The sequence below is a fragment of the Aegilops tauschii genome, chromosome 4 (assembly GCF_002575655.3).
Source record: "Aegilops tauschii subsp. strangulata cultivar AL8/78 chromosome 4, Aet v6.0, whole genome shotgun sequence".
Lineage (NCBI taxonomy): Eukaryota > Viridiplantae > Streptophyta > Magnoliopsida > Poales > Poaceae > Aegilops > Aegilops tauschii.
Genome location: NC_053038.3, coordinates 209,028,170 through 209,054,380, shown reverse-complemented (window position 1 = coordinate 209,054,380; position 26,211 = coordinate 209,028,170). Strand labels below are relative to the sequence as shown.

Sequence of the window (26,211 nt, the reverse complement as noted above, 5' to 3'; positions counted from 1 at the left end):
GCCTCTGTGCGTCGCGCGCCGCCTAGGTTTATGGGCAATATCGCTGGGTGGCGGCAAACATGTGAGGAAATGGCGGAAAACGGTGGCGTGTTCACAAAACGTCATCAATTAATGGAAACTTAGCATATAAGGAACATCGAGCTAGAACAAGAAGTAAATGATGATCAGATGAACACGAACCACACTAGGGAGCCCGTCGGTGATGAATTCATCAATCGCAAACGGTTGTATACTAGCATGCGTTTGCCCACAACACACACAACTTATTCCATCACAAACAGGTCGGATGGATCAACTGTATGCCACGTATTGCACACTGTCAAAAAGTAATGCGGTAGACCTTCTTTAACATGTGTTAAAAAAACAAGGACCTCGAGGTTAATTTAACTAATGGGATGGATCATACACGTCATTTAATTTGACCTGGATGACCCATCCCATTAGTTAATTTAACATCAAGACAACTTCCCATCCAGTCACCCATCTGATAGCTGTTCCAGCCTTAGCACAGTTAACTTGAGATTTCTCTTAGATGAGCTATTGGTGGAACAGCTAGTCCTTGCTGATATAGGATGCCTCTTCGCATCCTTATTGCGTACCGGATGACCGCCCGTCGCCCAATGGCCAATAGATGTTGTGTAGACAGAGCATATCACATACGTCTTATTAGAAGTAATCGTCTGTGTTATTATCGGTCTTCGCACACAATTATGATTACAGACCTGTTTGCCGCGTATCACACACATCTTGTTATATTGAACCGTTTATGTTCTCTTGTCTCAACACAAACAGTTCATCCGAGTGAACTGCATGCCATATATCGCACACACCTTGATCTGGCTGACCGTTTCATTTGTGTTGCCTAATCACAAACAGTTCATCCGAGTGAACCGTATGCTGTATATCGCACACACTTTCATCTGGCTGCCCGTTTCTTTTGTTCCTCCTCATCGCAAATAGTTAATTGAACTGAACCGTATGCCCTGCATCGCACACGCAACTAAAATCTGAACCGTGTTTGATGCATCCGTCGTCGCAAACGTTTTGCACCTTCTTTGATGGTTTTTTACACCACCGTTTGTGATTATTGCATCACACACAGTATCGTCGAAGGGTCTCTAATCGTAGTGTCGTGTTAGCAGCATCCTGCAATAGTGTAAGTTCTGTCTTGTGGCTATGGTTCAACTGGAAAAGTTTTCAGTTGTATCTGCATGTTGTTGTAAGTTAGCATAGCCGCAATGTTGGGCCTGCACATGCAAGGGTGCAGTAAGAAATGATTATATACAAAGCTATTAATTGAATAGACACCAAAGGGCATTTGGTCTAGTGGTATGATTCTCGCTTAGGGTGCGAGAGGTCCCGAGTTCAATTCTTGGAATGCCCCTTTCATTTTTGTATTTTTTTTAAATTTCATGAAGTTTGCCTTTTGTCTACAACCGCTTCAGAGTAACACAGTCAAATTTCCTTTTCCTTTCTGAGTCTTACTTTTTGTAAAAAAAATCATGAAGTTTGCCTTTCGTCTACAGCTGCTTCAGGGTAACACGGTCAAATTTCCATTTTCCTTTCTGAATCTTACTTTTTGTATTTTTTTTAATCATGAAGTTTGCCTTTCGTCTATAGCTGCTTCAGGGTAACACAGTCAAATTTCCTTTTTCCTTTCTGAATCTGGTCAGACTTGTTGTAAGTGGCATGGTGCATTCCAAGCCTGCCCTTGGAAGAGAATTCAAGAAAATGAGAAGATCACGCTATGCCTGAGAATGACGCTCACATGTTTTGGCCTCGTCATTATCGGGATATCGCAGACCAGACTGGACATGTAACAATAAACAGGAAGGATGCAGAAACATTCGTGCTTGCTTGGACAAAGCCATAACATCTCCTCGATGGACTGTCTTATTCCCCAACTATAATGTCACTCACATATGCTCAAGTTGGTCAGACCACTTCCCAGTTTGGCTGCAACTTGGTAGAAGATGGGAGGAGAGCAGTCTGGAGTATGAATGCATGTGGGAGCGGAAACCTAAGCTAGAGGAGGTTGTGGAGGAAGGTTGGACTGGCAGCGGCAGTCTTAATAATTTATCTGATGTCGCACCAAAGCTGGGCGCCATGCAAGTATTGCTGAAGAAGTGGAGTAGCAAGAGCTTTGGTTCAGTGCTCAAAAAGTCAAAACAGATCAGGGATAAAATAAGCAGACTGCTGCAGTTGACAGGGAAGTGAGGAAGCTCTCGGTGGAGCTAGATGAGCTACTACTTAGAGAAGAGATTATGTGGAAACAGAGGTCCAGGATCACATGGCTAAAGGAGGGAGACAAGAACACGAAATGTTTCCATAGGAAAGCAACTTGGAGGCAAAAAAAGAATAAGATCGGCAAGCTGAGGAACGATTCCGGACAGTGGGTGAATGACATGGGAGAGTTAAAACAAATGGGACTGTGTATAGTGAGGACGATTCAGTTGACCCGTGTTAGGGCATATTTCACCTTAGTGGTTTTGATGATTGATGACAATGCTTTTGCGGACTAATTGTGTGCATTGAGCATTTTAGATTATCTATCATATGGCACAAGACGATTCGTGCCTCTCGAAGCTTTAGCGAAGACGGTGTTTTTCCTTCTTTTCATTTTTGGTGGATTTGAGTCGTAGGAACACCGTACTATTAAGAGGGGGTCCGCTATGGAAAGGTTTGGGTGGATCAACACGTACACAGTCTTTTCACACCCTCTTTCTTTCCCGGCATTTGAGCTTGTCCTCCTTGTGCTTGGGCATTCCAGAAGCTCATAAGCGGTAGTACCGCTCCAGCGGTACTGCCACTGGTTAGTGCTATAGAGACTTCCACTTGTTTTTGGGGTTCTGTAAATGGGCGGTAGTTTAGCGCGGTAGTACCGCTCCGGCGGTACTACGGCCCTGACCACCACCCTACTACCTTGGATTCATTGAGCTTCTAATAGCTAAGTGGAAGTACCGCCCACGCGGAGCGGTAGTACCGCTCCGGCGGAACTACCGCTGCCTTGTACCGTGGGAGTACCGCTTATTCTTTGCCTTCTTGACTGCTATGTCCCTTGACTAGATGTAGAGCGGTAGTTGCCAGCGACAATACCGCCCCATGCGGCACTACCGCCCTGCCTCTCTCTACTACCGTTGTTTCCGCCTGTTGTTCAACACCAAGCGAAAGTATCGCTGGTGGGAGCGGTAATACCGCTCCGGCGGCACTACCGCCTCCCTGACCTACTCAGTTGTACTCAGCGCATGGAACCTCCGTGCCAGCGGAAGTAACGCTCGCGTGAGCAGTACTACCACTTGTGCATGGGCTGTGGGTGCATAACGGTCGGATTTCATCCCCCGCTATAAAAGGGAGTCATCTTCTCCTAGTTGACTTACCTCTTCCTTCCCCAACCTCCACTATTGTTCTCAAGCTCATTCTTGCCCGATCTCTCTTCCTAGCCAATCAAACTTGTTGATTCTTTAGGGATTGCTTGAGAAGGCCTAGTCTACACTTCCACCAAGAGAAATTTGATTCCCCCCACTAATCCCTTGCGGATCTTGTTACTCTTGGGTGTTTGAGCACCCTAGACAGTTGAGGTCACCTCGGAGCCACATTCCATTGAGGTGAAGCTTCGTTGTGGTGTTGGGAGTCTCCAATTCGGTTGTGGAGAGAGCGCCAACGTTGTTTGTAAAGGTCCGGTTGCCGCCTTCAAGGGCACCACTAGTGGAATCACGGCATCTCGCATGTGAGGGCGTGAGGACAATACGGTGGCCCTAGTGGCTTCTTGGGGAGCATTGTGCCTCCACACCGCTCCAACGGAGACATACTTCCCCTCAAAGGGAAGGAACTTCGGTAACACATCCTCGTCTCCACCAGCTCCACTTGTGGTTATCTCACACCTTTACTTTACGCAAGCTTAACTTGTCTTATTTATCTTGCTTGCTTGTGTTGTTGTTGTTGCTAGCATCATATAGGTTGCTCACCTAGTTGCATATCTAGACAATCCATTTGGTGCTAAACCTAATTTATTAAGAAAAACTAAAAATTGGTAGTTGCCTATTTGACCCCCGCCCCCTCTAGTCAACCATATTGATCATTTCAACCCATCAAGACACCTAAAATTCGTACCTGAAAAGGTGACTAGAGAAATGAATGAGGCGTTGGTGAAGGAATTTACGGACAAAGAAATTATGGACGCACTCTTTCAAACTGGGCCTTTTAAGGCACCGGGGCTGGGCGACTTCCCGGCCCGCTTCTTCCAAAAGAATTGGAGAGTTCTTAGGGCTGATGTTATCAAGGCAGTGAAAAGCTTCTTTGTAACTGGAGTGATGCCTGAAGGGGTCAACGACATGGTGATTTGCCTTATCCCAAAAGAGAAGGACCCCCAAACCTTGAAGGACTACGAGCCTATCAGTCTGTGTAATGTAATATACAAGGTGGTATCCAAATACTTAGTTAACCGACTCCAGCCTTTTTTGGAAGAGATCATTTCTGAAACTCAGAGCACCTTTATTCCGGGATGGATGATTACTGACGACGCTATCATTGCCTTCGAGTGTTTTCACAAGATTCAGAACAACAAGTACGCATCCAATAATCATTGTGCGTATAAATTGGATCTTGCGAAAGCATATGATAGAGTGGACTGGAGATTTCTTGAAGGGGTCCTGGAAAAAGTGGGTTTTTGCCATGTATGGATCAGGTGGATTATGAGTTGTGTAAAGTCAGTAAGGTATGTTGTCAAATGGAATGGACAACTTCTTGATTATTTTAAACCGATAAGGGGCTTGCAGTAAGGAAACCCTCTAAGCCCATACTTGTTTCTTCTACTATCTAATTGCCTGACCAATGTTCTTCATGGTGAGGTGACAAAGGGGAGTTCGTCTCCTCTTAAAATTGCTATAAAAAGCATATCCAACCTTCTGTTTGCGGATGGCGGCCTCTTGTTTTTCAAAGCCTCTATACAAGAAGCTCGTGACATCAAGACAGCCCTTGAATGCTTCCAAAAAGGTTTCAGGCAACTACTTAGTACCCAAAAATGATCCTTATTATTTAGTGAAGTGTGTCCGGAAGAAACTCAGCACGACATTAAAAATCTCCTTGGGGTGGTGTCATCTTCATTTGAAAGCAAGTACCTAGGCCTCCCAACCCCTGGAGGAAGGATGAAAGGGGAACGCTTTTTGCCCACTATGGAAAGGTTCTCTAAAAGATGCTCCGATTGGTGTGAGAGGTACATGTTGCACGCCGCTAAAGAGGTCCATATTAAGTGTGTGTTGTAGGCCTTACTTACCTACCCCATGGGAGTGTTCAAAATGACAAAATGTTTCCATGAAAAGTATGAGAAGCTCATCCGTGACTTTTGGTGGGGGCGAAGAGGGTCATCGCAAAGTGCATTGGATGGCCTGGAAGGACATGATAAAACCAAAAAAAAGTGGGGGACCGGTTTTAGAAACATGCATCTCTTCAACCACGCATTGCTGGCAAGGCAAGGATGGAGAATTATTCATAGACCGGAAAGCTTGTGTGCCAGAGTACTCAAATCAAAATACTTTCCAAATGGTGACATTTTGGACACCGTGTTTGCTTCTGATGCCTCCCCAACATGGAGAGGTATAGAGTTCGGACTAGAGCTCTTGAAGGAGGGATTAGTGGGAGATGGAAGAAACACACGTATTGAAAGGGACAATGGATCCCGAGGCAAGTTGGGCTAAAGCTGCAAAGTTCACAAGAAGGTCGAGATTGTGTTGAGTAAACCAACTGATTCATGAGGAAAGAAATGAGTGGGACATTGATTTGATCAAACAAATCTTCCCGTTCTATGAGGCGGAGGAAATTTGTGTCATTAAGCTTCCAGCTCGGAAGATTAATGATTGCATTGCTTGGCATCCAGAGAAATCTGGTGTCCTCTCTGTTAAAAGTGCTTACTTTTTGGCACAACAAATCAAAGAGAGAGAGAGAACCCCCCCCCACTCCCGCATCTAGCTCCGCAAACAGGAGCATTTGGAGTTTAATTTGGCAAGCACAAATCCCACAAAAGGTGAAGATCACAAAATAGAGGATTGCCACCGAATCTCTTGCTACAAGAGAGAACAAACTGCAACGTACATTGGGAAAGATGGCTACATGTACGATCTGTGGGATGGAGGACGAGACTGAATATCATGCAGTCGTCACCTGTACAAAATCCAAAGCCTTGAGATCCGAAATACGACGATTCTGGCAACTACCACCGGAGAAAGATTTTTGCTATACTGGGGAGGATTGGCTCATGTGTCTTCTAAGCCCTTGTGATGAAGTGGCAAGAGTGAGGATACTATATATTGTTAATATGGATGGTGTGACGCAGAGAAGAAAGGTCCAGTGATTCTGCCTTCAGCAGGGGTGACAGGTTAGCACAGTCCGTCTCAATCACTACTTTCCCTTTGATTCTTGACACGAGATCCTTCACACCGCAGTCAATGGCCATCTTGTCTTCTGCACTGGTGCAGACACCGACGCGCCTGCATCCCGACAAGGCGATGGTTCCATTTCTGTCTCTGACCACCCATCCCACAGAGGCACGTCCATCATTCAGATCGAAGGCAACATCTGCGTTCAATTTCCACCAGCCCATCAGCGGGGCCTTCCAATGATTCCATTTCTTGGGTTGTGCAGCACCCTGTAGGTTGCACGGGAATAGTGACTGTTTTCCCACTAGTGCTTGCATCTAGCACCCTGCATTGGTACATATTTCATTAGGAAGTCAACAGAGACAACAATTGAAGCTTTCCCACCCTCATGTATACAGTTGTTACGCAGGTGTCATGCTCTCGTAGGAATCATGGATGCAATGGCAAAGTTGGAGGAGGTGGACATCTTAGTCATCAGCGGGAATGGCAACAGTGTGGCGCATGCTTTGGTGGCTCGCGCTAGAGACGCTGGAGTCTCCATGATGCTGGTCTCAGTGCCTGACCAACTCTCACAGTTGGTGTTTTATGATTGCAGCCACTGTAAAACTGATATGTAAGCCTTGATGGCTACCTCAAAAAAAACATGTGAGATGTCTCAACATTTATTTGTCCGTCTTTAGATTGCTATAAGAACACTCAACATGGGGGATTGCCAAGTGTGTTGTTGCCCTATACTGAACTTGGGGCATCTCTAGCGCCGACCTGCAAAAAGACATGACATTTGTCCGAAAATTGGTCCGGACTGGATAAAAGAGTCATCCATCCAACCCTATACCATAAATGTCCACCGCGGTTAACTTTAAAAAAATATCAATGACATCCAAATAGCCTCTTCCACCAAATTTTGCTACCTGGCTGAGATCTACTGGCGCCAGAGGGGTACCATGAACTGGACCCTTAAGGGCGATTCCCCTACTGCGTACTTCTTTGCTATTGCCAATGGGAGGAGAAGGTGGTGCTCGATCGATATCCTCCTTATCAACGATGCTAGAGTTTCGGATTAGGCCCTCATCCTTGCGCATGTAGTCGAGTTCTTCTCTTCCCTCCTTTCTGCCAAGCCTACGTCCGGCTTCTCGATCTCGCCCTCTCTGTGGGACCAATTTGAGAGGATCACCAAGGAGGAGAACTATGCACTGCTCCTTCCTCTTTCTGAGGAGGATATTTTTTGAGTTGATTTGCTCCGCCAACTCTAATTCGACTTCGGGCCCGGACGGCTTCTCCATTCCTTTTTTCAGGAAGTTTTGGCCGCAGCTTCGCTCCCTGGTTTGCAATATCATACAAGGTTTTTGTTTGGGGACAGTGGATATCTGGCGTCTTAACTATGTTGTCATTACTCTTATTCATAAAGTCAAGGGGGCTGACCTTATTTAGCAATTTAGGCTGATTGCTCTCATTAACAATTTTGCGAAGTTCCCCGCAAAAGGATTTGCCACACGCCCCTCCCCTGTAGCCCATAGGACCCTTAGCCCTTTCCAATCTGCTTTTGTCAAAGGGAGGTTCATCCTGGATGGTATATTATGCTTGCAAGAAATTGTTCATGACCTTAGGGTGCGTAAGGCAAAGGCTGTTATTCTTAAACTTGATTTTGAAAAGGCTTACAACTCGGTTAGTTGGCCATTTCTCCGGCAGGTCCTACTTGCCAAGGGCTTTGATGGAGCCTATGTGCATAGGATTATGCAGTTGGTCTCGGGTGGCCATACTGCGATCTCAGTTAACGGCCAGGTTAGTAAGTTCTTCGCCAATGGCAGGGGCCTGAGGCAAGGAGATCCGGCTTCCCCTCTTCTGTTCAACTTTGTCGCGGATGCCCTTTCTCAGATCTTGTCTAGAGCGGCCTCGAGCGGTCATATCTCCCATGTCATCTCCCACCTTATCCCCGAGGGTGTCACTCATCTCCAATACACGGATGACACAATTATTATGGTTGAACTAAATGATGCTTGCCTTGCTCACCTTAAGTTCCTTCTGCTCTGTTTTGAAGCTTTATCTAGGCTAAAGATCAACTTTTCTAAAAGTGAGGTTATTGTTACTGGTGTGGATGATGAGGAGGCCTTGCGGGTCTCCCAGCTTCTAAACAGCTCCTTGGGCTCCTTCCCCTTTAAATACATGGGCCTTCCTATTTCCCCGACTAAATTATGTGCTAAGGACTTCGCCCCTGTTGTTTCCAAGGTGGGTAATAGGGTTATGCCCTGGAGGGGCAGGTATAACACCAATGTCGGTAAAGTTGCTCTCATTAATGCTTGACTTTCATCCCTTCCGATGATTATCATGGTTTTTATCTTCTCTCGGGAGGTATTCATGGAGGGTTCGATAAGCACAGGGGTGCTTTCTATTGGAATGTTGCGGATGATAAACGTAAATATATGATGGTTAAATGGAAAGTCATTTGTGGGCCCAAAAACCTTGGGGGGTTGGGTATTCTTAACACTGCAATAATGAACAAATGCCTCATTATCAAATGGTGGTGGAAAATCATGACGACTGAGGAGGACACCCTATGGTTCTCCATCCTCAAGGCTAAGTAATTCCCTAATTCCAGCCCCATGTTTGCCTCTTCTTTGGGAGGTTCCTAGTTTTGGAAAGATCTTGTCAAATTACGTCCTCTTTTTAAAGACCATGTTAAAGTTGTGGCCGGTAACGGTAAATCTACTCATTTTTGGCTTGACTGGCGGTGTGGGGATTCTACACTCTCTGTGGCCTTCCCCACACTCTTTTCATATTGCCCTAACCCGGAGATCTATTATCTGTGAGCTCTCTGATAATAGCTGGGAGTTGGCCTTCTGTCACTCTCTGTCTGCGACTTGTTGCTTTCATCTCCGTGCTCTCGGAGAGAGAGGACTCGGTTGTCTGGCCCCATTCTTCGTCTAGCCGCTTTTCTGTTAAGTCTTTGTATGCCAAGTTAATTTTTGGTACCCCCACTGCTAAGTTTAAACCTATTTGGCGTGCTCGGATTCCTCCCAAGGCGAAGATTTTCTTATGGTAAACCTTTAAAGGTCGCCTGCCTGCGGCGGATCAAATTCTTAAATGCAATGGCCCGAACTCAGACAGATGTGTGTTATGCGGAGACCTGGAGGACACGAATCACATCTTCTTCAAGTGTGTCTTGGCCAAGTTGGTCTGGTGCTGCATTAGGTCTTGGCTTCGGGTCTCCTGGAGCCCTTCCTCCTTTTCTGAGCTCCGGATTTTAGCTAATGGCCTAGTGGGGTTCACCAAGTGTTTGTTTTGGGTTGGCCTAGCTGCGGTTTGCTGGGCCCTTTAGACAGCTAGGAACAAATTTACTATCGAGCATATTTTTCTTGCTAAACCTTCTGATTGCTTATTTAAGTCTTGCCTGCTTCTGCAACAGTGGAGATCATTGACTAAGACTGAAGACCGCGATGCTTTCGACCTCCTTGTCTTCTAAAATTCGAGCTTCAGCGTCTTCTATCTCGCGGCAGGAGCCATGTGGCTAGTAGTCCTGGGTGGTCCCCTTTTTTGGCTTTGGAGGTGGCTTCATGTGGCTGACTTCCTTTCTCGTAGTCGTCTTAGTCCCGGCATGCGTGCCGCCGTTTGGCCTGAGTGCCTTATACCCCCGTACTTTGCCTTGTGGTTGTGGCCGATTGTCTGGTTCGTTGGTTGTGGTTTGATTGTAACGAACGCTGCCTGATGACTTTATTTATAAAGTCGGGATGATGCCTTTTCTTTAAAAAAAATTGCTAGGTGATTACATAAATATTTCCAAGCCTTCCGTCAAAAGGATGCTAGTTAGCTAGCTTCCGCCAAACTGCATGGCATGAACACACACGCATACTTTCCGCCAACACAGGCCATCAACACAGTTTTCACACGGGCCATTTTCAACGCTGCGTGTTTAAACCAAATCATGTAGCCTTCCGCCAAATCAACTACTCCATATTACATCTTTCCGCCAAATACATGCTAGGATACTAAAAAAACTTTCGTCAAATACATGCGCTAATCGTTCCCCTTTTCGCCAAACAACAATAGCCTTCCGCCAAATCCTGCACGGATGGAGTGGATAGAGGTACATGGTGCCTTTTGATTGGCTAGATGGATGTCCAGACTATCGCAAAGCCCCTTTTTGTTTGTCTCCGGTTTACGGGCCCTTTTGGTTGCCTTCGGTTTGCGGGAAAACAAACGTCCAGACGCGTTGGCGGACCGGCGCGGGACCATGTCGGATGCAGGAGGTTGAGGATCCGCTTTGGAGATGCCTTTACGGGAACCCAGTTTTTCCTACATGGGTTGCTAGATGACGCCCTCTACGTTGCCCCAGGACAGGAAGATTGTCATGCATTGGTCAGCAGTTCAAAGACGCATTGAATCAGGTTCTGAATTGCACCTAAATATGTTATTCTTACTAGCAAGATGCCCGTGCGTTGCACGGAACATCAAAATGCATTTGTATGAGTAGTTTATCTTGTGAGAGAGAAAAATGAACAAGAGAAGACCTTATTTACAAATGTGAAGAGAGGTCTGGGTATCTTTTTTTGCAAAATTATCATAATTTCCTTCCTATCTGTTAGATATAAATCGCACGGCCTATATTGCAGGATGGTAAACACACCACTATCATCAACTCTATTTTTTATAAGAGTAGAGAAAAGCAATATGCCTCAACCGAATAATAGAATTCTAGACATCCTATTTAATGGAAAGATACCGTGGTGAAATGACATATACAAGAACTGGTAGACTTTTATGGGAAATTCGAAAGCAGTTTTGCAAAGGAAAAAAAGCTTAAGGCGAAAGACAACATTTCAGGGCATCAAATTTAATAGGCTTTCTATCTGTATTCATCATTTAAGCGTAGTACATTTTTCCTATCTCCAATCAGCTGGAGTATGAAGTGCCCATCCAAAAAATAAACCAAGTGTGAAGTGTGCAAAGGAGACCAACAAGCCATGGTAATCTCAATCTGACGATTGTAATACATGATTGGAATGTCATGCTCATTGGAATCCTACAGGATTTGAGTTTGTTTGGTTGCATCACAAGAAAAACAGAAGATCTCTTCAAGAGGTTTAAGTGGACGTTAGATTTCTCATGAAAAATAGTACCAATGATTTCTTAGAAAAAATTCCTATAGGATTCAATTATGCGAATCAAACGGTCAATGTAGGAAAAATTCCTAAGGATTCTAATCCTCCAAAAATATTGTGAATATCCTTTGAATCAAAGAGGCCCTCAAATAACAAACAGCATGACTACTGGCTGACCTATGAACCTTCTCTGTATACCGTGCATAAAATATTCTAGAAATATCATTTGAGTTTCATACAGGAACAAACAACCAAAATGATACCAGCGGATGCGGGTCGACACCTGAAACCTAAGCTTCTTCATGCTGCTACTAGTATCTCCTCGCTTAAACTGAGGCTTCCTCATAGCTGCTACAAACAAATCGCAAATGATACTTTATTTATTTTTGCGCAGGAAATCACAAATGATATTAATATCACTACCATATACACTCTTAGTTGAATTAACCATCTCAGCGCAACTAAAATATTTCATCAATCATTATGGTTAAACCATTACACGGCCTACTTCACTTTGGATAGATGAGGCAACAAACCTGAGTATGACTGCAGGAATCTATTTCTGGAAGAACTTCACAAGGCATTTGGCTACCAGCCTCCTTGCAAAACTTTATTCTCAATGGCACTTTATACTCCCTCCATTCCTAAATATAAGTCTTTTTAGAGGTTCTAATGCGGACTACATACAGAGCAAAATGAGTTACACTCTAAAATATGTCTATAGATCCATACATAGTTCTTATTGAAATCTCTAAAAAGAATTATATTTAGAAACATAGGGAGTAGATAGGTAAAGAAAATGTACAAAAAGTTTAACTTTGAAATGGCTTCAAACACTGGATTCCAAAACTCCGCACTGGCTTGCATTTGGAGTAACCCAAATCGTGTAGTATGGTATCTGTCAACGCTGTTCTCCGTTCATAGAGCAGCTTTGGATGATAAGACAGCTTTAAGCAAACGGAGCACAGCATTGTGAGAGAAAACTTTGTATGTAACCCAAATTGCATTCACTATTATTACCGGCGGGATTGTTGTGAGAGATAACTGCTGAATTTTCCAGTTCAAGTGTTCAAGAAACAGAAGTCACCACAGGTAACCATAATTTTACTCAAATCATAGGATACAATATAGCATTCATCCAATCAATTCAAATAACCCAGAGGTGCGCAAGGATGATCAAGTCTCACAACATCAAGTGCACTTTAATTCAGGCAACAGAAGAAAACTGCAACCTATTAAGTACTGCTTACATTTCCATAGCCTAGGCAAAAGACAAAGCCAGCGTTCATTAAGTTGATTCAAATGCAGTAGAGTTTACTTCCGAAGACAGGAAAAGCAGCCGCTCAGCGCAGCCTCCTGGCCTCCCGCTCGGACTCGAGCAGGGTGAGGATGTCGCCCTCACGAACAGGGCCCTTGACGTTCCTCATGATGAGACGGTTCTGGTCATCCAGGAACTTCACCCTGACCTGGGTCACCTGACCCCTGGAGCCGGTGCGGCCCATCACCTTCACCACGACTGCGAGCTTGACCTGGGTATCCATGCTGCAAACACAAGGAATTGCATTATGCAAATGCTGGTGTACAATTCAATTGCACTTCAGATCATACAGGAGAGCACCCAAATCATGTATGCAGATCGAAATAAAAAAGCGAATGCCTACATACTAGTAAGTGATCCATAAGTAAGCGGTTACAGATAAGCAAGCAATTCAAAGCCCCTGTTTTGCATACTTTTTTGACGGGCCAAATCAAGAAATCGGCAGCAAAATATCTACCGAGGCATAATACAGCTCCAACTAAAATATGTTTAACAATAAGGTCCAATTCCTCCTCCATACAGATCTTCTGCAAGAATTTTGCAACTAAGAAGCCAGGGCTTATTTGAGATCTAAACAGTGGCTACAAACATCGGCACAAAACTAAGCCTTACAAGTGGAAAATGAAAGGAGTATCTCAACGAACGATAAAGCAACACCATCGGGAACGAAACTCCCAACGAAACTAGGCAACACCATCATCAATCACAGCAACTAAATCCAGCACCAAACGTAACGATAAAGCCCGCAGATCCGTAGTGCCATGGGTGAATAGGCAGGCGTAGGGGAGGGATGTGACAACCTTTCTTCGGGTGTTGGCGACGGGGGATCGCTGCTTCTGCTACAACGACGGAGGCGGCTGCGCAGGCGCAAGTAGGGCGGAAAGAAGAGAGGGTAAAACCCTAGAGCTCGTCCGATGCTTATATAAGGTTGCGCTGCCGGCAGCCGGGGTATGCGAACGAATGGTCTGTTGGGCCTAAAGCCCAAACGAGTGCTGGTTTATTTTACCACTTTCTTTTAATTTGTCATTGCAACTCTAGGCCTCAAATTCCTAGATAAACAAACTTTAGCCTAGAAGGTGTGTTCATGTTGATATTTTCACTTTGTACGATCCTTAGTAATTTTGAATGATTCAAAGCACCCAAGTTGGTACTTACTAAAAAAACAAAGTTGGTACAACAACTGATAATTTTGCAAGGAAAGTTATTTTAATGTTTCACTAGTTTTTTTTGCAAGTTAGCTTGCGAACGAAGGTGGGCAACACAGCTTATCAAAAAAAGAAAAAAAAAACCTGCGCTATTGCATTGGTTGATGATGATGATAACATGACGGATGGTACACCTCGACTGCATGTGTTGAGCCTGATTGGCTTCTATTGGCGTGTCGTGTCGTATTACAATGTACATGCCTAGTTTAGCCAGTTTCATGTGATGTCTAAGTTTTCTCTTGAAAATGTTGCTCCTTAAATTGTGCTAGTGAATTGGTTGATGACGTGGCAAATGTGCACCTAAATTGCATGTGTTGAGCCTTATTGGCTTTTATTTTGCGTGTTTGTGTTGTGTTACAATGTCAACATAGAGTTTAGCTAGTTTCCTATTATGTCTTAAGTTTTCAGTCGCGCTTCCTTTTCTCTACCAATTAAGCATTGTAAGATTTAGGGCATGGTTTCACTTATAACTATATGAAACCATATGAGTTCCTGCGGGAAATAACTTGGTATAACTTTTAGGCATGGTTTCACTTGTAAGTAGATGAAATCATGTGAGTTTGTGCGGGACCACATATTGGACAAATTAAATATTAGTCATTTTTCCTTGGGAAACACTGTTTATCATACGGCTGATAGAAAGCAAACGTCAGACTAATTGCTTGACGTTGATCCTGCACCATCTCACGGCCAACAGCTCACTCAAAAAAGCAAAAAAAAAGGTCCAAGCCTCCCAATTAACACACCCGTCTCTATCTCTATCCCCAAATCTCGCCTTTCTCGATCCTCTTTTCCTGCCAACGCCATCAACGACGATCCATCTCCGCCGCCGCGCTGGTTCTCCTCCGCCACTGCCGAGCTCCCGCTCCATGGTCGGCTTCCGACACACCGCACCGCCAGCTCGCAATCCTCTTCGCCCACTCTGACCTCTCTGCCAAAATTACCCAGGTCAGGATCTCCTGCCCCGCACCACAATCCGATGCGTCCTCCGCTCCCCCTCCCCCTCGATGCTCCAACCTGAGTTAGGCCGCCGCGCCCGTGCGTGCCATCACCAGGGAAGTGCTTGCCTCACCTTGCTTCGTGGAGGATAACTAGGCAGCCTGTAGCAGGAGTGAAGGATTTTTCTCCACTCATCTTCACATCTTCTTCGGAGTCCCAGATCGTAAACGAAGACTCCAGCACTGTTTTCAATGAACCTAGGTTTTGATTCACCTTGTCTTGATACATAGATTGATATGTATGTTGGGTTTGATTTCCACCGTGTACTGCCTATTGGATCACTCAATTATTAATCTGTTTATGGGAATTCCCTGGGTACATCACACAAATATGCATCACCATGTTGGCGGTGATATTATTTTTTGTTCCATTTTCACATTCTGATGCTTTGAACTGACACTAGTTATGTTTCCAGAGAACCATTTTCATGCTTCATACTCACCTTGCTTCTTAATTGTAATATATGGTTTTGTGGAGTAGAAGGTTTGGTTTCATTGGAAAAAAGAAAAAAACATAGTCTATTATGTACATAGGTGGCACAAAAACGCATACTCATGTTGGTTGCAAAATCAGTTTGTTTCCATTATCAATGTTCCAAGCTTCCACTTTGATAATGACAAAATTTCGCTTCAGAACATCCACGCTTCCCATGTCACATATACGTGCTTCTTATGTATTGATCAATTGTGGCACTATAGCTTCTCAATTTTTTTAAATTTTTTTCATGTGCATATAGATAGCCACCTGAATTTAAATTAGATTGCACCAGCGGCTTGTTTTGTCACCTCACACGTGTAGTACATGTGCATTACTCCACCAAGCCATGGTGTATCCTCTCCTCGCACTCTCTCCATGGTTGTATGCATGTATGTAAGTTGGATTCCATTATTTATGTTTTTCATGCTTCTTCCATTATATACTCCCATGCTTCCTAACAAAATTAAGCCGGCCAGGTTTTCAAGTCATATGCTGCTAGTTGATGTAATTCTATGCCACCATACTACTTCATATATTTTTTTCTAAATGACAGTTTTTTTTGGCTTTGACCATACACATGTTTTCCATAGTATTTCGTCAAAACATACCTTTGCTTCTATGCTACAAGTAAACCTGTTATTGCCTTCATGCAAAATCATGTTTTTGCTTCAAGCCATTTGCTGGTAATTTTGTTGTTGTTTTGGTGAACTTATGTATGCAACTGTTTTTTTTGCTGGTGTAGATAGTGACCGCTTGTTGTATTCCCGGTGGAGGTTATATTTTGGTGGTACGCAGCAGCTGAAGCCCAGTTCATGCCTAGGAATTTATAGTAGGGGAGAGTGAAGGCAGTCAAAAAGAAGCTAGAAAAGATGTTGCTTGAACTGGTTAAGGCGCACTCTGAATTGTAATTTTCATTACCTTGGAAACATATGTAATCAGATGGAAATGTAACATTTTTATGTTTACTCGAAACGAATCTATGGGTTATTTGATTCTAGTAGATGTGAATACTTTTTTATGCATCATTGTAAAAAAAGTTGCTAACATTGGATGCAATTTTTAGTTAGATAGAAACAAATCTCATTTCGGGTGGAAGCAATTCTTTTATAAGACAGAAACACATCGGAAGCAAATGTACTGGATGCAATTTTTTGTTAGACTAGCACAAGGCCTGTGCGTTGCAACGGGGCATATAATTTTAGTGGTTTGACATTATGTTATAGCACAAAAGACCATGCGTTACAGCGAATACAAAATAAATAAGCGTGTGGTTACAAACCTGAAAATTATTTTACCAATCAAACAACTTCTATTATTTGGTGGTTCAAATGAATGGTGTCAAATACACATCAACATTGTCAACTAATAGAATTTGCAAATAATGCCAGCTCAGTAGTCATGTGGCATGTTCCCAATTGCAACAGAGAAGATTCTATTTTAGCTTGTTACACGAAATTTACATTTTTTTCTAGAAGAAATATTGCCTATAAATAAATTAAATAATAATGATAAACTTTAGCACAATGCAATGGTTCATATTTTTTAATTTAAGATGAAGGACATGAAAGAGAAAACGATGACCATACTAAGGCTACAGGAAAGGCATACAAAGCATATCATAAAGTTATTATATAACACCACGCCTTTAGACATTTCCAAATATACAAAACATAAGGTACTGAATTCTTTTACATAGACTGATATGACTCAAAAATACAATGGTCAATGAGAGAAAAAAAAGGCACAGGATTTTCTTTTGTACATCAATGCCAACTAAAAATAATAAGAATTGTAATTAAAGAAAAGTGACCAAAAAAACTGTTAAGAGCATTTGTCTTGCACTCTGACTCAATGTTTTGCTGGCACATTTCCTCATGAACAAATTTGCTTTACTAACCCTCCTATAAAACTTTCAGCTGGATGTCGGTGCCACCGAACTACCCGCTCAATTGTAGGCTCAAGTCCAACCAGCTCCATTCTAGGAATAGATGGATTTGTAGTTTTCGACTCCTACTTCAAAAAAGTTTGTTGGGCCTCTACTTTGAGTGAGAACCATACAGTCATACTGCAAACACATAAAAAGTAACGGTTGAAGTAATGCAGAATAATATTCTCAAGTTTAATATACACAGGAAAATGAAAATATCATTATAACAAACAAGGAAAAAGGTTTATAAGTTCTATATTGATGCTCACAATGTCTCTATCCAGCTCAGAAAGTCATTTTACTTTTGAGAGCATCATCGATTTAATCTTTATTTTCTCAAGTGGATAACAATTCATCATTGTCACCAACTACACAATAGGAAATGTGAATAAAAAGACTGCAGTAAGAATTAAGGGAGAAGTCCAGGGAAGTTTAACCCCCACTCTCAAATGAGGGATCCATGTGCTTACTTTGCTTTCCATGTAGCTTCAAAATAATGTATTACCTGTTGTAGATTTTTACTCGTTCTCACTGCCATTCTACTGGAAATTCCACAAGGAAAATATATGCCTTCTTCTTTCATAGTAGTGAATGCTGAACCTGGACCATCAAAGAGAAGATAATTTCTCATCAAATTGCCCAGCACTGTAATGAGAAGAGAAGCATCCATAAAGTAATAAACAAACCGAATCTGAATGTACCTCATCAAATGAAGGTGGCAGAAGTGTGGCGACCTAGCATAGATGTTTCACAGCCTCAAGGCTTGCAGAATCAGAGAAGTCAGAAGCCTGCTATGTATAATATGTAGGCATGTATTCTTACTTCATGAGTCTCTTATCTACTTTCCAGTAGGCAAATTTTTGTAAGCAGACTTATCTTACTTGAGAATCCTCGCTTCTTTCCAGATTTCTTGAGAAAAGTTTATGGTCATTGGTCATCATAACATCTACATTTTAGCGCTGGGTAATGAAAACAGAACATGGTAAATTTACCTGAATATGTCCCACAAATATTTGTACGATGGATGTTAGTTTAACTCGAACCAATTGCACTAATAAAATAGAACACTTAGAAAGAAGGTAAAATCAGCCTCAGCAACAACGACTTTCACTAAGTAGAAGGACATTCCCTTCCCCAGCAGCCCCACACCAAGACCTCGAAGCGAGCTTCTGCTAAAAATCATAAAATGAAATGTGGCTTTACAGAAGATAATGATTTTCCATCAATGTTAGAATATCAGAACTTATCCAGTTCAAAGAACGGAAAGGTAAAGAAGGTGGACCTGTGGGAAAGATCAAGCCTTCATCGGCAGTGCAGAAATAGTCGCAGTACACGCTCCCGCAGTGCACTGCCTAACACAAAGTTCTTTATTGCTTTCTCGGATATAGAGAATAACTAAATATTTCATATTTTTATATTAGGTTTTTTAAACATTTTTTCCACTCTCTAAGTCTCCACTAATTAGACTGAAATAGAGTCTAGTAAATTAATAGCCGATTGATATTTTTTGAGGTTTGGCGGCCATCTCTTTTTCTGTTCAGCTAGTACTATAACAAAATTCTGTAGATACCTTGGCAACAGTAGCGGAATCCTTAACACAAACCAGTAACCCAAGTACATGGTAGCTAAGAATATATAGGCGCTAACTTGGAGCAAGAGAACACCTTTAGGTATTACCATTATTATTGTCAAGCACATCTAGCAGAATCTTTTTTTAAGGGAGAAACATGACAGTAGCCAATTTATTTAGTTCTCATTAGTAAATAAAAACAGGTACTAAAATAGTTATCCAGGAAGGGTAGCTTCCTAGTTGTAATCATACCTAATTGTAGAACTTCGGGTACAATTTAGTGTGAAGGACGCACCTTCTGACCTCCTGACCTCCAGCCAGAACAATCAAATTGATCAACATATTGGATTGGCCTGCTTGGGACGTAGCTAGTAAGCCTCATGAAATCAATCCAGTGGCCTGCTTGGACGTAGCTAGTAAATCAATCTAGCCGAAAACGTCCCAAGCACCAGGAGGAATCTGCTACTTAGTAATAAAATCGATCAGCAAAGATGGTATATGTTCAGATCTTGGAGAAGTATGGACAAATAGTTTACAGATAATCAATTTGTAGATTTCCTAGCTTATGCAGAAATACAATACATCATCTATCCAGGACCGGGAAGCAACACTAAATTATGGCATGATATCATTCACTTCTTTTTGTTGCCAATGAATACTAAATTGACCACTTGCTACTAACAAAACTGAGATTACCAGAAGCAGGTCCACCTGATCTCACGGCGCTCGTTCTGCCGCCACCACGAAGGCAAGATTGATCCACCGCCTACAGGAATCCAAGGGAGAGGAGAGAAAGAGAGAATCGGTCGATGGATTCCGATCCGCCGTCCCGAACTCTACTTCCGCGCTCGCCCAACCTCGAGCGAGGTGGGTGCGCCGAGCGGGGCGGCGGCGAGCGCGACCGGCGGCACGCTGCGGCGGCGGGGGCGGGCAACGCGCGACAGCGGCGGGCGGCGCGCGGTGAGGCGGCGCGGGGCGGGGCGGGGCAGGAGGTGGCGGCTGCGGGGGTGGGCGGCGAGCGGCAGCGGAGGACAAGGCGGGGTGGGGCTGGAGGTCGAGATGGGATCGAGGAGGCAGGCTGTGCGGTGGTTGGGCTATTTTTTTCCTTTCTCTCTCCAAACCGATTTGGGCTGACTTATGTTGAGGATTGCGGGTTGATTACTTAAAACTTCAGGGGCTTTTCTGCAAAATTGCTGACGACGTACGACCAGAGGAGGTTGGACGAAACGTAAGAGGGGAGAGGGAACCTTACGTTTCTTTTAGTAGTAGAGATAGAAACAAATCTCATTTTGGGTGGAAGCAAATTTTTTATTCGACAGAAACACATTGTAAGCAAATACATCGGATGCAATCTTTTTGTTAGATAGAAACGAATCTTATTGAGTGGAAGCAGAAAAATTATTCGACAGAAACACATTGAAGCAAATATTTTTTTGGCATTAACTCAATAATGATACGATGGAAGCATAGTTTATTTCCCAAGGAGGAAGCAACGCCTGATGGAAGCACGATTTTATTTCCCAAGATCTTAGCTGGAGGAAGCAAGAGAGATAACCGAGTAGTAGTGCATGTGCTTCGCTGGAGCAGTTACTACCGAGAAAATTTAGCGCGGGCCTATTAATGAATGAACCAAGCAAATCTCGTGGGTGGCTAACCACCTGATCGGACGACTTACCTGCACCTGATCAGACGGCCTTCTATTGGTCTGATAGGCAGCAAACATCTGTAGTCTGATCCGTAGCGCTGCCCTTTTTCCTTTGATCAACTACCATTGACATATGAACAAAGCAATACCTCGTTAATTTTGTCCTCACTCCCTAATCTGCAAAAGAAACTATTGTGTGAACCGGATATTTTTCTGTCTTTGGGTGAACGAAGTTTTGTAAAGGATAAAAAATCATTTAATAATAAATGATTGATGAAGGTCCTCTCAATATATTTATAATGAAGGCATTCTACCTAACTTCAAATTAATCAAGCCATATGCTACTTAAGTCGGTACAAGGTGCCGACGAAAACAACTTGCAAAACATATGAACAAGATTGTAAGATCGAGTGCAACAGAATAAAGGGGGTGAATGGTATTATAAAAAATTCTACCTCAAAATATTAGTGTTGGCAAGTTTAAGCAAAGACATTTTGACCCTTTAAAATACCAACACATCGACGCCAACAAGGGTACGATTGTGGAAGATAGCACTTGCAACAAAGTAGGAGCAAAGTTTAGAAGGATGGAAACACGGGATGGCTCGACGATGCATCCCAAGTTTCGTATAATGAGCCCGTTGGCCCGCTCCACCTGTCCGTTGGACTGCGTGTGCGACACTGATGCTTAGTGGATGGTGAGCCTATGGTTGTGGATATTGTTGCACTGAAGTTGGAGCCATTGTTCGCGATGATGCGATGTGGCACATGAAACCGGTGGATGATGTTTGAGATGAATTTGATGGCTATGTCGTCCTTTGCATTTGTTACGGGCTTGGCTTCAACCCACTTGGTAATCTTATCAATGGTGACCAAGAGAAACTTTAAGCTATCGAGGGCTTGCACTACAAAAAAAATACACTTCCATGATGATATGTGTTTGTCACAGTAGGTCACGTTTTCTGTCATGCATGTACATCCATGACAAATTTATGACAGAATCAAGATAGTCATACATGTGCTGTCGTAGAAGTGCATTACCAAAATTATCATCACGGAAGTGTCCACTTCCATCGATAAATCACGCGTCACAGAAGTGCGTTCGTCAAGGGTGACCGACACGTGGAATCCACTGTAATGGAACGCCGTTAAGCTATCAGGTCCGGTTTTGGATCCGATAACCCGTTAACAGCCCGGACCAATGGGGAATTTCCACGTGTAAAATTCTGATTGGCTGACGGAAACACGTGTCAGCTCCGCGTTGGCACAGGTGTCACTCATCCAATGGGTTAGATGTGCCTATGATATGCTTACACGTGGACCGGCCCAAAAGTGGCCCATAAAGTTTAAATGGGCCGGCCCAACTAAAGGCCCACAAAATTTTGCGGTCCATAATGGGCCAGCCCAGCAAAAGACCCACGAGATTTTTCGTATCATAATGGGCCGGCCCAACTAAAGGCCCACGAGATTTTACGGGCCATAATGGGCCGGCCCAGCTAAAGGCCCGCGAGATTTTGCGGACCATAATGGGCCGACCCAACATTGTCAGTTAAGGCCCGTACGGCTAGTGTCAAATCCGCCCGTCAACGGCCTGTCCTAAACTTGTCATCATCGCGGCCCATGATCACTTCTGGCCCATTAATAGTCCGCTAAGTATATGGGCCAAATTACGGCCCGGTGTATTTCCGGCCTGTTAAAGGTCCTGCTTCATTTGGCCCATTTACAGGCCATTGAAACTTTCAGCCCATAAACGACTGTGAAGGATTTGGGTCATATTCGGCCATGTCTGACATTCGGCCTGTTAGCGGCCCACTATAGATTTGGACCACTTTCGGCCTGTTGTGATTTTCGGCCCGTTAACGTCGGACGAAATCCATGGGCCATATGTGGCCCAACATCACATCGGGCACATTAACAGCCCATATAAAAATGACGATAATCTAGCCCGACCGAACTTCCGGCCTGTTATAGGCCCGTGTATTAGGTCGGCGCATTTACGACCCGTCCGAATTTCGGCCTGTGAAAGATCCGCATCGTAAATGGGCCCAATCTCACTTTCGGTCTTTTAAAGGCCCATGTTTTTATGGGCTCGAGATATTTACACCTGTAAACGGCCTATTGTTACTAAGGGCCCAAATTACGTTTAGGCCTGTTAAAGGCCCACTATGGCACAGGCCTACCAGAAAAATATGAAATCTTATGTTGATTTAGGCCCAGATATTTTTAGTGGGATACATGCAAATTTCGGCCCATAATCGTTTTTAGCCCAATTGGAATGGGCCCGACGAATGTTGGCATGTTGGGCTCCTACGAAGCTTTCGGCTGAATACATTATTAAGATAAACCTACACTATACAAAAATAGCGTCGTAATTATGCAGCCTTTGGCAGCAGCATAAATGCTGTATCACAACAAAAGGCATGTTGGCATAAAGTTTACAGTCCTTGCAGATAAAAGCACCATCAGATGTATAGAAGCACAGATCATTTGACCTGAGTGCTAATGTTTCGGGCTGTAGAATCTGATGGAGCAGCACGATCTTCACCATTTTTCCGCCATTGCTCTTGAACAACGAAGCGAATGTCTGATAGTCTGGTTTCAAATCCATTCATATCTTGACAACATTTGTCAACCACTATTCTTGTTTCCAAAACGACGTCCATTAGGGATTGGACTTGTGTCTGGAGCACAGATATATCACTCTGTCTAGCAGGAAGATTTTGTTCAGTAGGCGATTTGGACGAGGTTACCTTGACAACCAACCCATAATTACGCAGGAAGGTGCTTTTTGCATTGTTAGTGGAGAGATACTGACGCACTGCAGCAAGAGGTGACATTGTGCCTGTGGTAGCCTCGTCACCTTCAGGTGGTTGTGGCTGTTCAATCATTTTTTCCATAGCTTCCTGAAAGTTTGAACTTGTAGATTATGTACCAGATAAGTTACTAATGAGACAAAAACAAACAAAGTAGGTTACACGTTTATACATAACTTATTTTGGTGAACTACTGTAATACATTAGCATGTATTGTAGTGCCAACTACATAATAAAATCACTTTCGGAACATATGTCCATGTAGCATGCCTACTGTATTGTCTATTTCCTCACATTCGTTGACATCTAAGGATAAAGAGACATGGTTTAAAGTAGGATGAACATAGTATGACATCATTCATATCATGGGCAAACAGATATAAAACAAACAGGCTATTTTATCATTGTGTGCGCACGTGAACATAACAACTAGAATACAGATAAAGACCAAAAGAATATCCTTCATCTCTTTTAAACCATGTAAGGTGAAATGATACGTTAAGACAACTGTGTATAAAAGTGAACAGAGTAACTGACATTGGCTGCAAACCAAGTAGTTAAATGAACACATCACAGTACCAATCAGTTCAAAGGCAGAAGGAGTAAGGACTTACAACAACGGCTTGAACTGGTGTGCTCATGCCCTTCATCTTGCTGGTGTGGCAATCCTTGAAGATTTGCACTGCATTCGGTTCAGGTTCTTTTTGGTCCGCACAGGCTTTCCTCTGTATTTGGAACTAGTCAATATAGATACGATAATATGGCACAGGAAAAAGAAGGAAGTAGCAGCTATTTACAAGAGCCTCGCAGTGTGCAATATAGCTACGAGATCCTGTTGTCTGTTGGAATTTCACTTTAGAACGGTTGGTCTTGTTCTTCAAACAGCTAGCCTAGAAGAAGATACACTTGTAAGGCACATACATAAATACAAGTTCAATATGTGGTCTGATCAAATACATATAGCCTACCTGATACTTTGGATCAGACCAGTGTTTAACGAGGGCTGTCCAGTCTTCATCTGTAATATATTCCACTAGAGATGTTTGGGCGATTTCATTGTTAGCCTTGCCTTCAAAGTGAGATTTTCTAAGGTGGTACCGATACTGTCGCAGAGCAGACTGAAAAACATGAGTGCATGCTTGTTTAGTTGCATCATCTTTCGGATCCAACTTGAACCTCATCTGTTGAAAAAAGAATGTGAGTCTTATTAGGAGGAAGCTAGAAAGTATGGGACAGAGCAAGACAATATTACTAATTGCGATGAATAACATTACTTACGGATAAATGGTCAAGGAAGGTGTTAAATTGGGTATTGTCTTTCTCATTCCTGTACTGGATCCACGTTGGGAGGATACGTGCATGACACCTAACGGCAACGGCTGCCTCTGATACTAACTTGGCTGACTTTGTAGCATCACGTGGCCTTTTTAAACCTGCCTCAAAATGGATCTCCATTCTTCCTCCTTTAGATTTTGTTAATCTGTCAAGCATTATCCCTGATGTCTGTTTCCGCTTGCGTCGTGGTGCTAGTTCAACAACGAATATGGAAAGTGTTGGTGTACATCAAACTGTGAGAGTACATATAAAGGAGCATGCAACTGCAACTTGACTCGGTCAGGTACCGTCTTGGTGTTGATGCTCATGAGGTTCATCTGATCTTGCCAAGTCATGTTGTGTCAGCAGTGCTTCGGAAGTAGTGTTAGGTGTGAAGGCAGCTTGGGAACTGGCCAGTTCCGGAGCAAACGAACGAGTAACTCGTAGAGATGCTGGTACAGTTGAAGCGGATGCTGCAGCTGGTGGAGCAGGTGATACTGTGTTTGTAGATTTAGCCGGTGGACTTGGACCTTCTACTGCACTATAAGTACCAGCAGAATCTGGATGGCCGATCCTTTTCCGTTTCACCCGACGAGTAACACCACTCCCTACTGTATTATTTTCCTTACTCTTTTTTGACTTTGCCATGTCAAGCTGTACCCACAACACAAAAGAATAAAATCGCTCTTCAGAACTCATTGATGCATGATACAGACAAGCAATATTTTGATGTAAGACAACCGTATGAGGATGGAATATGTAAGGAAAACAGGACGGCATGACATATTCACAGCTACAATGTGTAAACTAATCAGAAGGATTTTCAAGAAAATAGAAGTGATGGAAGCTAGACACCATATGAAAGATGCAACCAATATTACTCTGCCAAGTTAAAAGTGTCTTGTCATAAGTGGCAATTCGAAAAATTAGAAGCAGTACAACGTAGAAATCAATGCAAGATGCAACCACTATCAAACTGCCATGTTAAAAGTGTCCAATCATGAGTGACTGATGCGGGATACACAACAACAGTACTTTGATGTAAGAACACGGTATGATAGATAGATGAAGTGTATTCTAGACATATAACGCCATGTCATATGCACATGTATAACATATGAACTCAGCAGGTGCAATTTAATCAAAATAGAAGAAATACAGGCTAGACAGCATATGCAACATGAAACCAATTATCACACTGTCAACTTAGAGCAAGCACCTCCGATGGAGTATGGGAGATGAACTCATCATGTAGACTTGGGACTTCAACTTCATTAGCAGTAGCAGTGGAAAATCTAGAGAGTCTCTGTTTGCGTCGGTGCGGAGGACCACCAACATCCCCTAACTTACTCTTTTCCTTCCTATTTTCTGATATTGCCTTATGAAGTCAAAACCATAAGAAGATGAATAAAATTAGCTCTGCATAACTGGTTGATGCATGATACAGACGAACACTACTTTGATGTAAGGCAAGCGC

General features: G+C 43.2%; 1 protein-coding gene, 2 long non-coding RNA genes and 1 other non-coding gene across 11 annotated transcripts; 2 read left to right on the top strand and 2 right to left on the bottom strand.

Moving 5' to 3' along the window:
- The first annotated feature begins 1,312 nt into the window (after positions 1-1,312).
- On the top strand, positions 1,313-1,384 carry TRNAP-AGG (transfer RNA proline (anticodon AGG)). Its single transcript has one exon. It is a non-coding gene; the product is annotated as a tRNA-Pro (tRNA).
- An 11,166-nt stretch (positions 1,385-12,550) lies between these two features.
- Positions 12,551-13,674, bottom strand: LOC109761419 (small ribosomal subunit protein eS28). Its single transcript, XM_020320231.4, has 2 exons — positions 13,586-13,674; positions 12,551-13,009 (listed from the first exon to the last, which is right to left on the bottom strand). Exon 2 carries the CDS (start codon positions 13,006-13,008, stop codon positions 12,811-12,813), a length of 198 nt encoding a protein of 65 aa, XP_020175820.1. The 5' UTR covers position 13,009; positions 13,586-13,674; the 3' UTR covers positions 12,551-12,810.
- Positions 13,675-14,166: 492 nt separating this feature from the next.
- LOC109761421 (uncharacterized) lies at positions 14,167-16,484 on the top strand. The gene is made up of 2 exons (XR_002232513.3): positions 14,167-14,938; positions 16,209-16,484. It is a non-coding gene; the product is annotated as an uncharacterized lncRNA (long non-coding RNA).
- A 596-nt stretch (positions 16,485-17,080) lies between these two features.
- LOC109761420 (uncharacterized) lies at positions 17,081-19,876 on the bottom strand. Of its 8 annotated transcripts, none has more exons than XR_012181820.1 (5): positions 19,216-19,876; positions 18,275-18,741; positions 18,095-18,181; positions 17,899-17,993; positions 17,081-17,531 (listed from the first exon to the last, which is right to left on the bottom strand). It is a non-coding gene; the product is annotated as an uncharacterized lncRNA (long non-coding RNA). The 8 variants fall into 8 exon arrangements; XR_012181819.1 differs by having other exon boundaries at positions 18,095-18,562; positions 18,676-18,741; XR_012181818.1 differs by having other exon boundaries at positions 18,095-18,562; positions 18,676-18,741; positions 19,259-19,876.
- Between the last annotated feature and the right edge of the window lie 6,335 nt (positions 19,877-26,211).

Coding starts and splice junctions, on each gene's coding strand:
- LOC109761419 (XM_020320231.4), bottom strand. CDS start 13,008: ATGGATACCCAGGTCAAGCTCGCAGTCGTGGTGAAGGTGATGGGCCGC.